The sequence below is a fragment of the Corvus kubaryi genome, unplaced genomic scaffold (assembly GCF_017639235.1).
Source record: "Corvus kubaryi isolate FWS band 111438036 unplaced genomic scaffold, C.kubaryi_AGA036_p1.0 78, whole genome shotgun sequence".
NCBI classification, from domain to species: Eukaryota; Metazoa; Chordata; class Aves; order Passeriformes; family Corvidae; genus Corvus; species Corvus kubaryi.
Window position 1 is genome coordinate 8926883 of NW_024582065.1, and position 16385 is coordinate 8943267.

At 50.1% G+C, this 16385-nt stretch overlaps 1 protein-coding gene and 1 long non-coding RNA gene across 7 annotated transcripts; one reads left to right on the top strand and one right to left on the bottom strand.

Moving 5' to 3' along the window:
• Positions 1-32: 32 nt before the first annotated feature.
• Positions 33-13265, top strand: MRRF (mitochondrial ribosome recycling factor). Of its 6 annotated transcripts, none has more exons than XM_042052301.1 (7): positions 33-112; positions 850-1058; positions 1310-1465; positions 2686-2804; positions 5585-5676; positions 11184-11343; positions 12768-13265. In XM_042052301.1, the coding sequence occupies exons 2-7, from the start codon at positions 908-910 to the stop codon at positions 12843-12845; spliced, it is 756 nt and encodes a 251-aa protein (XP_041908235.1). In that variant the 5' UTR covers positions 33-112; positions 850-907; the 3' UTR covers positions 12846-13265. The 6 variants fall into 6 exon arrangements, with proteins under 6 accessions (XP_041908235.1, XP_041908236.1, XP_041908237.1 ...); XM_042052302.1 differs by having other exon boundaries at positions 50-112; positions 847-1058; XM_042052303.1 differs by lacking the exon at positions 33-112 and adding an exon at positions 365-545 and having other exon boundaries at positions 847-1058.
• Positions 1896-10574, bottom strand: LOC121676159. The gene is made up of 4 exons (XR_006020376.1): positions 10491-10574; positions 8794-9001; positions 8400-8509; positions 1896-3129 (listed from the first exon to the last, which is right to left on the bottom strand). It is a non-coding gene; the product is annotated as an uncharacterized LOC121676159 (long non-coding RNA).
• Positions 13266-16385: the final 3120 nt, after the last annotated feature.

Genomic DNA, 16385 nt, shown 5'->3' on the forward strand with positions numbered 1-16385 from the left:
GGGCCGCGGCCGCTCCGTGCCCGCGCAGGCCTCGCCCCGCCCTTGGCGCCGCTCTGTGACGTCACGCTCGGCCCGCTCCGATGACGCTGCTGGGACGCGCGGGGCTGTGACGGTGAGCGAGGCGCTGGCGCCCGCCCTCCCCCGCCTTCCCCTCCCCTTCACCGCCCCCGGGCCCCGATCCCCGACCCCGATTCCCGATCGCCGGCCCCCGATGCCCGCTGCTCGGCCCGGCTTTCCACGGGGCACCGGGGCCAGCGGGCCGGGGCGTCCTGAGAAGCGGGGGGTGGTGTGGGCGGGGCCGAGGGGCGGGGCCTGTGCGGGGCCGGGGGCTCCGGAGGGGACCGGGACCGGGACCGGCACCGGGGAGGAGGGGCAGGGGTCGGGTGCCCCCGGCGCAGGGAGGGCCGGTTCCTCCGGTGGCCGCCCGCGGCAGCTCCCCGGGGACCGAGTCCCGTCGGTGTTGCCGCAGCTCTGAGCGCAGCAGAGCCGCAGCTGCCAAAACTCCCCGGAGCCTCGAACGGCCGAGGCTGGAATGAATAAACCCTGTGAGTGTGGAGGTGTCAGGCCTCGTGAGACAGAAATTAAAGTTTCGGCCCAGCTGATGTGCAAGCACCCGATAGATACCGTGGTGAGCTGTTCCCGCTCAGCAGCCGTGGTTTTTGTGTCAGACCCGTCTGGACACGTGTGAAGGCCATGCTGATACCGTGGGCACGGGCTGGAAGCCACCGACCCCTATTCACTTTTTGCCCGTTGGTCACTGCAGAACCCCAAACCTGCTGCCCACATCACTGAGCTGTCACCTTGCCCCCACAGCCGCCACTAAGACCTGAATCTGTTTGGTTTTAGCAGGCCAAGCAGCCCGCCTGCCTTTCTCTTCTCCACGTGGATCAGAGAGGAGCTGTGAGCAATGGCTTTGGCACTGAGGTGCCTCCGCCCTCTCCCGTCCCTGCTGCACCGGTCCTCGTTTGCCATGACCAGGTGGCTGCCCCAGGCTCCCAGAGGCTGCCCAGCCTGTGTCCAGCAGATGCTGCTGAGCAGACAGCTGGCTACCAAAAAAGGTAAAAACAACTGGTTTTTTCATGGTTTTGCAATCTCTCAATATTTATATAATTTTATATATTTATTTATTTTGGCTAACATGCTCAAGTGCTGAGCTCTTTACTCATTAGAAAATGCAGTTACTTTGGTTTTACTTCAGTTTATCTTAGACTCAATTGTAAATCTGACCAGGCCTTTAATACCTTCTTTCTACTTTCTAACTAACTTGTCAGAAGTAGAAACTAATTTTTTTTTTTTGTGTAATCTGCAGCTAAAGGTAAAGGGCAGAGTCAAGCCAAAGTGAATATCAGTGCTGCCCTAGTTGAGGATATTATCAATTTGGAGGAAACCAGTGAAGACATGCAGGCAGTCATAGAAGCTCTGAAAGAAGACTTCAGCAGAAGTCTCAGTGTTAGAACCTCACCAGGTTGGTAACTTCCTTGTATGTAAATAAGGATACAAATCCTAGTAGCGGACAACTCCAATTTTTCCAAAATTGGTTTTTTTTTCCTGGAATTATCCGCTGGGCATCCAGTTGCTACAGCCCTGACATCCCCAGCTAGAGGCTTTCTTCACCCTGAGCTTGACCAGGAAGAATCCATTTTTGTTAATAGCTTCCTGGAAATAGCTTTTTTAAGTGGGAGATGTCAAAAGTGTCTAACTGAACTGTTTGCAGATGTGATGGAGAAGCAGGTTGTCAGCTAATGGTGCAGTAGGGCAGGAAAAATCCAATTGCCATTAAATTAGCCTTTTGGAAATTGCCATTGGGCTGGTGTCTGGCATATACAAACTTTTTCTCTGCTGTGCATCTTTGTGGGTAGTGACCTGTACAGGCCTCGTTCATGTAGTGGATTTTGTGTTTTAGGAAGGAATGTGAATATGTTTGACTAGGCTGCAGTTACCGTAACACTCTGAACATACGCATTTGTAAGTGTATCAAGTTTCAGGGATAAAATTTAACATTAAACAATGACCAAGTTTGAATCATTCACCACCCCAGCTCTGGCAGGGGCACTTCTGTCTTTAATGGAGCTGGAAAGCGTAGCTCAGTCTCTTAACTATTTATTTGAACCATAGGTATTTTTTTTAATTGCACTGATAAAGTACCTCCTGTCCCATGTGCCTTTTGGCCTGTTAACATTTTGCAGCAGAAAGTAGAGAGCAGATTAAGAGTAGCTCAGGGAGAAACTGAATACTTTAAATTAGGCAGTGTACAACACCCCTCTGGGGGCCTGGAGAAAAAAAAGAGGAGTTTTAGAGAGCACTGCTAAGTTAAAGACAATATTTGTCTTGATTTTTATGGCAACATTTTGATTTTCTTTAAGCTGTAAGAATTAAAAAATAACCATTTCCCTTTAATTCTTAACAATCCTGCTTAGTTTTCCTATTCTAGCAGCAAAAACAAACAAGAGTTTTGTTTTCATGTTTTTGTGCTTTAAAGCAGCTTTGAAATATTTAGCTTGTGAATACACAGGGGATGCCTGAACACAAACAGCACCTGAAGTCTGAATAAACACCATTTTTTCCTTTGTAACCTCTGTATTCTGCATGGCAGAAGGGAAGTGGGACAGTGTGGATGTGTTTTTCTTCAGCGTCGCTGCACACTGGTTTATCACACTGAACCTCCCTGTGTTTGGTTCTTTTGAGGGGCCCTGGATCACATAACTGTGATGACAAAAGATGGGAAGTTTCCACTGAACCAGCTGGGGCAGATCTCACAGAAGTCACCGCAGCTTATGATAGTGAACATGACCGATTTTCCAGAGGTAAGGGCACATTGGGAGGGGAGATAATTGCCATGAGAACAAACAGGTTGATGCTGAGCAAAGGAGCGTTTAGACAAAATCAGTCAAACGTGGCAGGGCTGCAGACTCAGGCTGGGCTGTGTCACTTTGTGCTGACACAGAACAGAAGGGGCATTTTGCTGCTGACAGCAACTCCCCAGCCCCATGTGGCTCCCAGAGCAGCTCACCTGCAGCAGCACAGGGTCAGAGGAGAGTTACGGAGTGCTGTGGTTGCTCTCAGGGTTGTATCCAAGGAGTGCCATGGTTACGGGGATTTGCTTTGCAGGTGCTTTCCCCTCAGTTGGATCTGCAAAACAACACGAAGCATCATGGACCAGATGCCAGGATTACCTGTGCCCTTCCAGCCCTCCCCATTTCCCATGCGTTTATGGGAAGTCCTGAGCACACACAAACTTACCTGAACTGCGCACGTGGCTGCAATGCTGTATCAGCCCCATTGTATTTACTTCAGTTCCTTGTCAAGATGTAGCCATGCACAGAACCAGATGTGTAATTGGAATTTTTGCTGGGGACTTCATCAGATGCCTCTGAAACTTGCTTATGTATCACCAGGGCTGTGATACCCCAGAGAGTTCATGGGAGAAGCTGCTGATGGAGCCTGTGAGCTTCTGAACAGCTTCCCTGGTGGGACTGAGCTGGCTCATGCTAAGTGCTGTCAAAGAGCTTGACTCGGGCACTGCTGAGGTTGGCCAGCTCCTCTCTTGGCAGCACCTCCAGGTCAGAACCCGAGGCTCTGATTTATCTTCTGTGAGAGACAAGTTCTTTTAATTTTCTGCAGGAGCCTTAGACCTGCCCCTAAATGAGGCAGCAAATCCAAATCCCAGCTCAGGATCAAGCCCTTGTGATGCCCTGCAGCAGGTCCCACCGACGGAGCCGAGCACGTGGGAGCAGCAGCGAGCGTGAGGTTAACGATTCATCCCGCTCCAGGGCTGGAGCTTTGCCAAGGCTTATCTCTATTTATTTTGCAAAGGCTTTCCCCAATTAATTAAGTCAGCAAAGTCTCAGAGGAGGTCAGTGTAAGGCACTTGATGCCTAAGTGTTTCTTAAAGTGTATCCCATGTGCATAAAGGCTCTGAAGAATGGAGGCCCCTCATCAGCAAGGTCTTGCAGAGTGTCGGCGCTGAGAGGGCTGGGGAAGCCCCTCCATGGCTTATCCCATGTCCAAGCAGGAGCTCAGGCTGAGAAATGGGCATGTGAGAAATTAAATCTCCTCTACATAGCATTGCCTACATTTGATTTTTAAGCCAAAGGACCACTTGTCACTTGAGCCATTTCTCTCAATACTGTTGTTTTATACCCATACCTGTTTTGTGATAGACTGAACTAAAACCATCACAGACACAATCACTTGATGTCATTATTTACAGCATATAGTCAGTACTTCATGACATTGAGAAGCAAATAAAATTGCTTGAAGAGTCTGAGAAATAAAATAATCATAGAAAAGGACTTGCAGAGCCAGTCTGTTTTCCCAAGAGTTACAAAACCAAACACCACTTTTTTTAAATACAGTTATTTTTTTCATGGGCTGCAGGAGGATGGGGGCAATATTGCAATATTTTTCTTCTCTCATTATTTTCCTCTTCTTCTATCTCCTCCAATATTTATGTTAAACAACTCAGCTTTTACTGAGCCTTTCTTTCCTGCAGAACAAGCACTGTCCACGGAATAACACATTTACATTCCTAACGTGCTGAGATCACTTTGGTTGCGTTTTCTCTGCCCTTGTAGTTTCAGGGGACAGCAGTTGTCTCCTACAGAACACCAACAGAGCATTCAGTGATGTCACACATCAGGAACCTGAACAAATCTGCAGAGTTTTAGTTTGTGCCTCAGTTGGCAAAAGCTGAGCTTTATAAATACAGTCTAAGCTACATAAATACTGCAGCAGCCTGGAGCTAAAGTTAATGATGGCAAAGAGTATCAGAAATAGCATCGTGCCTAGTAGGAGATGTGAGTGCCACAGGAAAACAGACTCCTGGGGCTTTTCAGAGTCGAGAATGAAGTGACCTGGCAGAGCCCTGTGGGAGCTTCCAGTCAAACTCTGCTTTAACCCCAAAGCATGGAACACTGTAGAGGACCACCCGCGCCCTGTGATGGAGGTGAAGCCTTTTAATCACCTTGCAGTCACCAGGCAAACCTGCCACCCCACCTTCTAAGCAGAGCAGGGTGTCAGCCAGCAGCGGGGGAGTTTCGAGAAGTTAATCCTCAGTAATAAGCTGTAAAATAAACAGAGCTGGGCACAGGCACTGGTTCGCAGCCATCTGCTACTGCCCTGCTGTCCTGTGGTCAGGTTGTAGTGCTGAAGTGGTTAAGTTCCTTAAGGTTTCAGAATTGGCACTGGGTGATTTCTAGGGGGAAACATTCAACTGGAATTTTTAAATGCTCAGAATCTTTCATCTCCTTTGCCACAGTCAGGCCCTGCCTTGGGAATTTATTGCGGTTTCACTCTGCGTTGCCTCAAACCATTCAAATAGTTTCAAAGAAGCAAAACAGTTTTCTTTTGTTGTTGCTTCGCTTCCCCTCTCCCCCTCCGTGCCCCCCTACCCCAATACGAGCGGCCGTAGTTTCCCATTTGGTTTGATCAAAGCTCTCTGCACCAATGTAACTTCCTGATCTTACTGGTAACAGAAGTAAATGTTTCCATGTTCCATGGAGATGGATTGCCAACTATTGACAGAGTTCTGGCATATGGGAATGATTATTTCCTAATTCCCTTTACCTTTTGATCTGTTTTACAGAGCACAGCTGCAGCTGTGAAGGCTATAAGGGAGAGTGGCATGAACCTGAACCCAGAGGTGGACGGGACGATGATTCGGGTGCCAATTCCCAAGTGAGTATTGATGCCCGAGCTCATCATCATGCAGGATAACACAGGAGGTTGCAGTGAGTCCCCTTCAGAGGGTAAACATGCATGATTGCTGCATATCCCCATGCAGCTGCTTTCCAAAGAGTTCAGGTTTGGGAAAAAATCAGAGCCCTTAAAAGCATCTTGTGAAACCTCTTCCAAGTGTCTGAGCTCTAAGTCACCACATCTTGGCATCTGATGATTGGTCTTATTTTTCATCTTTCCTCTGCAGGGGAAGCTTGGTCCTAGCTGGCTGCAGCACTTTGAAAGAGAGAGCCAAAGGCTTTTGAAACTGTATTGCTTTAATTCAGGGACTGATTCTTTGCTGCCCTGTTCTAAATTCCTGGAATTACACCAGCACAGAACAGCAGCAGTGAACCTGTAGTATTAGGGGAGAGTAGCACCTTGCTGCAGAGAGCACTAAAAGGAACTGATGAAAGTGAGAGGCAGGAAATTTATAGCTTTGAAAGAAAAATCTGCTCACACTTTTGTGTAATACACAGTCTGTAACTGATGGCTGTGTGGAAGATTTGGTATAGGGCTGGAAAAACAGGCTCCCCCTGGGCAAGGGCTGAGCATCACTTCCCTCACCCAGCACAAGTGTCTCCCAGCCCTTGGACAAGGCAGGAGGTGCTTCTGCATCCGTGCTTCAGTTTGGATCAGGAGAAGTGATCCTGGCTCTGCCTGGAATGGGGGTCCATTCAGATGAAATTAGAGAGCTCCCAGCAGCTCCACTCGCTGGCACACAGAGCCTGTCACAGGGCTGGGTGGCACAAGGAAAAGTCATGAGTTCCTGTGGGTGCTCAGACCTTATGGAGCATCTGAATACCCTGGGCAGGTGTGGCTGGGCGTGGTTTCACACCATGGTAAAGACAAACAGCTCCCACACGGGATGTGCACAAACCCCTTGCACGTGCACTTCCTTGCACAAGCAGGTGACTTCTTGGTAATGATGAACCAGGTATTTCTTGTGCTGTAAATCTCCTTTAAAAAGTCTGTGGAATTTTACCCAGCATTTTGATCAGAGAAGTCTAATTGCAGCCTTCCGTTGCTGTCGGTGAGAGGGAATGACATTATCATTCTATTTGCTGATTTTCTTTCCCTGTGCTCCCTGCCCTTCCCCCATTCCTCAGGAGAGGAGGCAGAGGAGGAGGAGGGCACCATTATCTTCGTAATTGCTGAGGCTCCCGGGTTGCTGCACAGTGGTTTGATTGTTAATGGGCACTTGGGTCATCCTTGAATACGAATTGCAGGGGAAGAAACTCCAAAACTGCAAATCCCAAGCTTTAACAAAATACCGTGTTTTTAAACAAATGTGTACGGTCTGTCACTATCTTCTGTGGTGCTGCAGAGCAAAAACAAGTCTTCTCTTCCCAGGGAAGCTCTGCCTCGTGTGCTCCCGTGTTCCTCTCCTGTGTCAGGGTTGCAGCTCTTGGTCCCTTCTTGGCTGCTTGGGAGCCTGGGAAGTCCTGAGTTAAGGATTTTGGCTTGAGAGCTGTGCCCTGGGGGTCTGCCCTCACTGGCATCTCCAGTCCCTTTTGCTCTCTAGCTACATGTCTGGGGCTCTGGGAGTTTCAGCCACTTATCAAAAAGACAAACAGACCGTTCCAGCCTTTTAAAGCCCCCTAACGAAAAAGGCAGGGCAGAAATAATTATATCCCTCATTTAATTTTTTAAATTTTCAAAGTTTTGCATTATTTCCAGCACTTCATGAAAGAATATATGACAGACAGATGCAGTGAAACTGCAAAATTACATCAGGTGTGCAAAATAAGCAACAAATCAGAAATGAAGAGACAATATTAATATTGGTTCTGCAGACTTTGGTTCTTTCATGAAGGGAGGCATGGTAAAAATAAAACCAAATCCAAACTGTCCTTACCTGTTATTAAAACCACTCTTTAGACTGACCTGTCAGCTGGACACACATGTCATATTTTCCCTTGTGCAGGTCCATCTGTGCTCCAGAGTGTTTCAACAGAGCATTTAAAAATGGAGCTTGCTTTTCAGTATTTATTCTATCAGTTTAGTTTTTGCAATGCAGTTTTAACAGAAAAAATACACTCGTGTCGTTGGTGTTTACTTGTGCCAGGATCCCTCTGCTCCCCAAGGCATTCTCCTGTTTGTGTGGCTAGCACTGCATAGGCAATATTTATTTGTATAAAAAGTAACCTCTGAGGGTTTAAAAATAAAAATTAAAAAAAAAAAAAAAAAAAAAAAGAAAACCAGCCATGGGAACGTTTGTATTGGTTGATCTCTTGGCCGAATTTGACCTGACCTTGTCTTTTATGGTATTGCCTCATTTTTAGATTCATCTTTTTTGGACCCATTGTGTTATACTGGATATTGTTTGTAAATCAGTAATATTTTTACACATGCTTTACTGAAAGCCAGATGACTCATTTGAAAGTTTAATGACTCATTGTGAGTCCTTTTTTTTCCCTTTGGCCTTTAAGAAATACGCAAAGATACCTACTATGGGGAGAAAGGACCAAAAAATGTCATGTGAAAACACCCCAAAGCTGTTTTGAGCTGCTCCTGCTCATCGTCAGGAGCCTCTCGCTTGCCTTTTATTGAGCAATAAATGTTGCACCCTGTGTTTATCTGCAATTATGAATGCAGAGTGTTTAGTTTAGCTGCTTTCCTTTAACTAATCCCTCTCCTTCACAGGAAATTCCTGGTGTTGGAGGTACAGAAATTGCTCTTACCAAGAGAAATGTCTTGTGTTGAGCCGAGCTGGGTCATATCCTCTCTGAGGGTCTGCTCTGCCACACGCAGGGGTGGGACATGGAGGGCTGCAGTGCTTAAACCCCTGGAGCTGGGGGAGGCAGAAAAAAAGATGTTCCTTGTGGTGTGGTGTGTGTTGTGACCCCCCTGACATGTCACTCAGCAGGCTTTGCCCTGGTCCAGGCAGGACAAGGCTGTCCCTGGGGGAATGGCAGGGATTGACCCTGGTGCTCCATGGGCTGCAGGGGAGGGCAGCTGGGTGGGACCTTGTCCTCATTCCCCATCTGACACACTTTCCCCAAGTTCACTTCACACTTTGTTTTGGCTTTAAGAGGGGGTAGGGGCAATGGTTACTAGACAGAAAAGAAAACATACCTAAGAACAGCTTAAAAGTCCCAGATCTCAGGGCAGGATTAAAACAACTGTCCTTAGAAACCTCGGGCCTGGCTCGTGTTGATGGATTCCTTAACCAGAAACAGCATCTGCTTGGAAAAGTGTCCGTTCCTGGCATTATTGGTAACATTGCTGAGAATTTACACACAGTCTGGCTGGAACATAAAACCCGCTGAGAAACTCCCCGGCACTGCGCAGTGATAAAAAGAAATTGGTGTTAATAAAGACAGACAAGGAGGCATGAAAGCTGTGACCCAGTGCCAAGAAGCAGAGGAAATCTGGCAGCGCTGCATAAACAAAAACATTTCCTTCAAGGCTCGGCAGCCCCGGGCAGGCGAATGATACCCTCGGCACAGCTCGGATCGCCGAGCTCGGGCTCCCACAGCTGAGCAGCCCTGCTGCCGAGCGGCTCCCTCCCACCCAGCAGGAGATGGGAGAGATTCCCAGCTCCCTCCTCCAGGCTGAGCAGCCAGGATTGACTCCCCACCCCCCCAAAAAGCTGCCTGAGAGCGTGACCTCATGCAGACCTGTGCCTGTGAGCCGGCTTTGGGGGTTCCAGATGTGCCGTGGGGCTCTGGCTGGGAGGTCAGACATGAGAAGCCCCAGAGGTGTCGTTGTTGGGGTGCAGGGGAACCACGAGGATCCCTGCTCGCTCCTCCTGGTCAGGCATTTGGGCCAGGCTCGAGCCTCTGCTGACCAGAAGCCTCCTGCCACATGAGATGAGTTAGGCTGGAGATGAGGAAAAGACTCTTCCCCCAGAGGGTGGTGGGGCCTTGCCCAGGCTCCCCAGGGAATGGGCACGGCCCCAAGGCTGCCAGAGCTCCAGGAATGTTTGGACAATGTTCCCAGGCACAGAGTGGGATTTTGGGGTTGTTCTGAGCAGGGCCAGGAGTTGGACTCTTCCAGTTCAGGATATTGTGAGATTCCATGTGACATTCCCTGGCACTTCCCTCCACAGTCCCTCAGCAGGAAAGGGACAGGCCGGGCTGCCCTGGGTTCTAGGGCTGGGTGCTGCTCTCTGGGTCTGCCAGCTTTCCTAGCGATCCCAAATTCCTGTAAGTGCTCACTGGTTCTGGGAAGCCTCTTCCCTCTGGCACTGTGAAATAGGGATGGCTGGTGAGAGGCCAGTGCCTCTGCAGACACTGCTGCCAAACACCTGGCTGTGGGGACGGGCTGAGGGTCCAGCTGTGCCCCCAGAGCCCCTGTAACTCACACCCACTGTGGGGCAGAGCCCAGGGACTCTCATCCCACATTTCCTGAGCTCTCTGTGGAAAGAGTCCTGGCCCCAGGGTTTTGGTGACCCAGGCTGCTGCAGCCAATTTCTAAATACTCCTGTGAAATGTTTATTTTGCAGTATCACCCCCACGCGTTCTCCTGCTAGTGAGTCTCAGGGAGTGCACCAAGGTTTTCCTTCTCCAGGCAGTCTGGAAACTCCAAGAGCTTTGAAAATAATTTAAATATTATTGTTAAGCACCAGCAGTTGACAGTGGTCAGCTGTAGGTGCTGGAGCTTGACCCGAGCTGAGGGGACACATCAGCCATTCCTGAGCCTTTTTGATGGCCAGACCCACTCATCACCAGTTTTTAGTTTGGGATAGAAAATTGAACATTTTCTTGTGGTCTCACATCAGGGGGAAGGTTCACCTGAAATTCTCCTCTGCTGAGTTACCTGTGGCTTACCATGTCCAGCAGCATCCTCTTGTCAAACCAGGTGTCCATATCATCTTGGTGGGAAATCCAGGTCATGGTGAGCTGGAATAAGATTGAGTGAAAGAAAAGCTCTGTAGCTTCCAGGTACGTAATTCAGGCTCTTCAGCTGCAGGGAGACAAATCCGGGTTTCAGGAGCAGACTTATCCTCCCAACTTTGCAGGATTGTGCTTTTTAGGGTGACACTTTTCAGTTCCATCTTTCAGGTCTGGAGCTGGATTTTTCCTCTTTCCCACACATGCTTTGGCAGCAGGAAGTAAGGAAAGTCTGAACATTGCAAGATGACTTTCAGGCACTGCAGCAACAACTACAAAGCAAGATTCAGTCCAAGATCCCCAGCTTAGGGCTGGCCTGGAAATTTTCCATTCTAGGCTCCAGACTTGCTTCCCTGGGATGCTGTGCAGAGCTGGCAGATTTTCTCAGGTGGACCACAGCAGAATAAAAACGTGCCCTGAGCTATTCAGTCCCTCTGCCCTATGACACAGGGTCTCCACACAGAGCCAGCTCCATCTAAAACCAGAAGCTTTTGTGTGTCCCTGGGCATGACAGCACCAGTTGGAGAGGCTCACTCATTTACCCAGAGTCCTTCACAGAAAATAAATCTGGCTGTGCTACACATGACACTGCTTTTCCTTTTGGTGTTTTTCCTCTCCTCTCTCTCCTAGAGTCACGAGAGAGCACAGGGAGAGCCTGGTCAAGCTGGCCAAGCAGTCCACCAACAAGTCCAAAGAAGCCCTGAGAAAGGTGCGAAGCAAAAGCATCACCCAGGTAAAGAAGTTCAAGAACAAAGTGTCAGAAGATACCATCTGGCTGCTGGAAAAGCAGGTAACTTTTCTTTCCTTCTGCCATATGATGGTGTCTCACAGCTCTGTGGTGTGTTTGTCCCAGCCCTTGCTGACAAATCCCCAGCACTGAGAACCCAGTGGGAGAATGGGCAGCCCTGGGATGAATTTTTGGAGTTGGCAATGACATTTGTATCTGCTTTGTGAAATTTGGGGCTTCAAGCTCAGAGCCAGATTTATGATATGAATGATTGTAAGCTGACACAGGAAAAAAAATTCCCCTAAAAGCTTTTATACTATGAGGGATTGTTGCATAAATCAGCAGAATTTAGGGAGCAAAACAATCCACGACCACAGCTGTACCACCACTCATGCAGTGCCTGGCCACTGCAAACTGGTGTTAATGAGCTTTGCTCCAGTTGTTATTAATGAAAAGGCTTGCAAGATTATCTCTGTTCTGCGTTTTTGGCTCCAATTCAGGAAAATACTTAAGCACATGCCTAATTCCCTAAGAGCAGATGTCACTAAAGTCAATTACTTGGGCATAAACTCAGGCACAAGCCTAAGTGTTCTGCTGAATTGATGCCTCTGAAGGCAGGCCATTACTTCTTAGCTGTTTGTTTATTAACAGCTAAAGTTAGATACATCACAAATGCTCCAGGACAGTTCTCTGTGTGCTCACAAAAATAAACATCGATATACAGAGCGTTTGTGCAAGCAGGAAAAATGGCCATGCCATTGTAACCAAATCCTGTTGGGAAGCAGCTCTCCCAGAGCAGACAGATGGTTTTCTGCATTGGTAGAGGTAACATCTCCAGTGGAATTTTTTTCCTGTACCCAAATTTTTCATCATGAGCAAAGGTCATTGTCAGACCTTGGGAACAAGCAGATGTTAATCCTGTGAAACCAGTGCATAACCCCTGGTGTGCTCGAGTCTTTACCTGCCTGCACATTTTCATCTCTTCTGCACACTGGCCATGCCCATTTCTTGTTACCAAGAGAGCTGATTCCTGGGCAGGGCTTGAGCAATCACCATTTTCTTTTTACAAGAAATGAACAGATTGTTAATGATGTGTGAATTCCTGGCACGTGCACAGGCTGTTACCGCTGTGTTCCGATAGTGCTGCAGGAGGTAACAGCTCCTCTTCCCTGGTGCCAGCACCAGCAGGTCTCTGCCCTGAGTCTCTGTTAAACCTGACCAAGCCACTTAGCTCAGCCAGGAGCTTGTATGGGCATCTCTTTTCAGAGCCTTTGACCAGTCCCTGCTCTCACACCTTGGGTGCCACACTGGCACAAATTCCCTGAGGGCTAGTGGGAATCCCGATGAAAAGCCATTTATTGCCCCAGCTCTGTTGGGGTTTTATTGGGACTTCAAGCTTTGTTCCAAAGGGTGATTCAGTCATTCCTTTCCCTTTGAACTGTGGCACCACCTCCCACAGAACTCTGATTTGTACTGTCTTGCCACAGATCCAGCAAATGGCAGATGAGGCTGCCACGGAGATGGACAAGCTGCTGGCAGCAAAGACCAAGGAGCTGCTTGGATAAACAGCATCCCAATGGCCACACTCCCCCTCGAGGAGGAGTGGACTGCCACACACCCCAGCAGCCTCAGGGATGGGCAGGGGCAGCTGGAGCAGCTCTGTGCCTTGGCTGCTCACTTTGGCCACCTTGGGGTGTGCTGGAGGGAGGGGGGAGCTCTCCTTGCTTGTCCTTCATTTAGGCGGGAACAGAATTGAAAAAACTGAGATCAAAAATAAAACATCAGGAAGGAGAACTGGAAACTGCTGGAGGCACAGAGGAAGGACTGCCCTGCTCACCTCATGGCCTGTTTGTGCCCTGCACCATCAGCCCCCTGGAGCCAGGACCACGCACAAGAGGAACCCTGCCTGTCCTGCTGCAAACCTCAGCATTTGTTTTTGCTTGAAATAAAGTCAAAAGGAGGTGTGGAGCAGCAGCCTTGCAACAGCCAGGTCCGGGTTGGTGTGTTCCCTTGGGTTCATGTGCTCCAAAGCGAGCATTTGCCCCGTGCCATGGCTGCAGAGTGGGAAGGGATGAGGGAGCTCAGCACAGGGTGGGCAGGGGACAGGAGCTCTGTGGTTCCCAAGGCTTCATGGGGAGAGAACTGAGACCAGAGCTGTCAGCACAGCTGCTTTAGCCAGATCTGAGAAGACCTAAAGCCAACACAGGAACTTCCCAAAAGCAGCATCTGCATCCCCAGCCATTTACAAAAAGCTCGTGTGAGTGTCTGGCACCGCAGTTTAGGGGCTGGAGGAGGTACAAGCAGAGCAGGTCCTGAGCCCATCCCACTGCTCAGCTCCTCACTGTGAGCAGGTTCTTCCCGAGGGCAGCAGAACGGCCTCGGTGGTGGCAGGAGCGGGAAGGTGGTGGCAGCCCCCCAGCCCTGCTCCCAAGGCATTTGGGTTCAAAGAGCAGCGAGTGCTCTGCACTCCTTAAATAAACAACTCCCCAAAAGTTAGTTTGTGTGCCGTGGGGAGGGGGAGGAGGATGAAGGATTTGCTCTGCTAGGGCCCCACATGTCAACAATTTCTCTGCTTTGTGTATTTTGGCCAAAGCCCTTACCATGATAAATGAATAAAGGAAGATGGCAAGCCCAGGGCGGTTCCACAGCTCGGGAAATTGCTTTCAGCCGATTACTGGATTTCTTTTGACATTTATCAACTGGGCTGTTTTTTGCCATTGTTGCAGCCTCAGCATCCCCACAGCAGCCAGGGCTGGAAGGGTTTCCCTGATACCTGCCCAGGAGCAGCAGCTACTGAGCTGGGAGCACCACAAAGCCAGGGCAGGTGGAGAACTGCTGCTGCTTGTGGAGGTTTCTCCAGCCTCTTCCCATTCTCCAAGCCCTTGGGGTGGCAGCAGGGGGCTGGTGGAGGCAGGCAGTGGAGCTGCAGGAGGTCATTGCACAGAGGAATTTCCCAGATGCTTACCACTGCACCTCACAAGGAATAAAACCTGTGGTAAAACTGCTCTGGCCCTGGGCTGGGGACGGAGCTGCCTGAGTGGCTGGGGAGCCCAATTACCTGCATCCCTTCCTCAGCCCTGTGTCCTGCATCAGCCAGGAGCAGCCACAGGGCCCACAGAAACTGCTCTCAGTCCTGGTACCACCAAAGCAGGGCAGATGGCATGTGAACCTGGGGAGCTGTGCCCTCACAGTCCATCCTGCTCCCTGTGGGACCTTGCACTGCAGGACAAGCAGAAAAAAAACAGCCCCAGTACCTTCCAGTCCCACAGAACCACAGCAGAACCACCCAGGAGAAGAGAGAATAGGCACTCACCACCAGCTGGCTCAGAGGGCAGCCCTAGAGAGATCCCACTTTCCCTTTGCAGTATAAATCACCTGCTGCTCCACATCAGGAGCTGCAGCACAAGCTCTGCCTGCTTCAAACACTCCTCCACTGGCACCAGCAGGAACCTCTCACTTGGTTCCAGCCTGGATTGCACCCAGAGCTGATAAGAAGCTGCAGCTGATGCTGTTGGCGGGTGGGAAAGGAGCTCCAGCTGTGCCAAATAATCCAGGAGGGGAAGGGACATGGGCCAGAAAGCGGCTGGGCTGCTTTCGTGTGGGTTGGTGTCGGTGACGCCACATCGGCCACCAAAAGGTTTGGTCTTGGCTGCAAATGCCACAGGTGGTGCAGGGCAGGGGGTGAGGGAGGGCCATGGCCGGACCCCCTGCTGTGCCCTGGGCTGTCCCCACCCCGCTGCCCTCGCAGGGACCCCTCTCCCAACAGCACCTGTGGATCTGGGGCACCAGCAGGTTTCCACCTGGCGGGCGCTGCTGTGGCCTGGAGGGGTGGGGGTCCCCAAGGGGGTCACACTCCCAACATGAGGAATACATCCCTGTGCACATCCCTGCTCGGGACAGACCTGTGCCCTTCCCAGGCTGCCCAAAGCCACACTTAGCTCCACCAGGATGTTCCAATCTGCTCCAAGCCGCTGGACAAGTACCAGGGCAGACACTGGGATCCTGCCAGCTCCTGGACTGAGCCCCGTGGCTGCAGGGACACGCGAAACGGAGGCAAAGGGAAGGAAAAACTCCAAGGAAGCTGGAAGCTCTCGACATAGTTAAAAAACAACATTGCTCTTCAAAATAGATGTGATTGCGCTCCTTGTGAGTCATCGAGCAGAGACACCAAGATTGCTTTGTGCCAGGGACGAGCCGGGCGCTGATTGTGCCGCCCGGGTTTGTATCCAACAGACCCTGGATGGCATGTCAGAGTTTACAGCGCGCATACATTTTCAACAGTGAGCTTTGCAAAATGTATCAATGTAATCTCTGCCTCCTATATTCCGTGTTGATTAGACACGATTTCTGGCTGGATTTTCAGAAAGCTCAAGTGCTTTTTTAATCACTACAGAAGCTCATTATTGCTTTCCAGTGACTCTTATGTCCTTCACTTCTCCTTTCAGATTAGAGTCTATAGTCAGATGAATATTGGATGATTTCATTACATACAAATGCAATCAACAGTTTTGCATAAATTTCTCCTCTTTTCTTGAGTTTCAATTGACCTCAGCACCCGTGGAGGCAGGCGCAATACACATGTAAATGAGCTGGCGTTGCTGCAAAGACACGGATTCGAGAAACAAGATAAACTGTCAGATAATATTCAGGATTTTTAAGAGATCAAAAAATACTTCCTCCTTCAGCCCAGCCGTAAAAATGGCACCTTCAGCTGCCGGGGAATTTGCTTTTGTTTTGCTCGTGTCTGGCTGTGGACAAAAACCAGGAGTGGCACCAGCAGCCGAGTGAGGGCTGAGCAGAGCCGGGCTGGCCGGCAGCGGTGGCGTGGGGACGGGAATGCGGTGTCCGTGGGGTGCAGATGCTGGTGGCACGAGTCTCCTGCCACAGAGAAGCCACTGGTGGAGTCTTGTGCCCCCACCACACTGGGGAGGTGCCCACACAGCCCAGTGCCGGGTTTGGTGGCTCTACCAGTGGTGGTACCAGTGGTGGTACTGCCATCCCCATTCCTGCCCTGGTGGGACCATCTCAACGGGATGCTGAGTTCGGACCCCTCGGACCCCTGACCCCTCTTGGGCAGTCCTGAGCACCAGCCCAGCAGTGGGGGC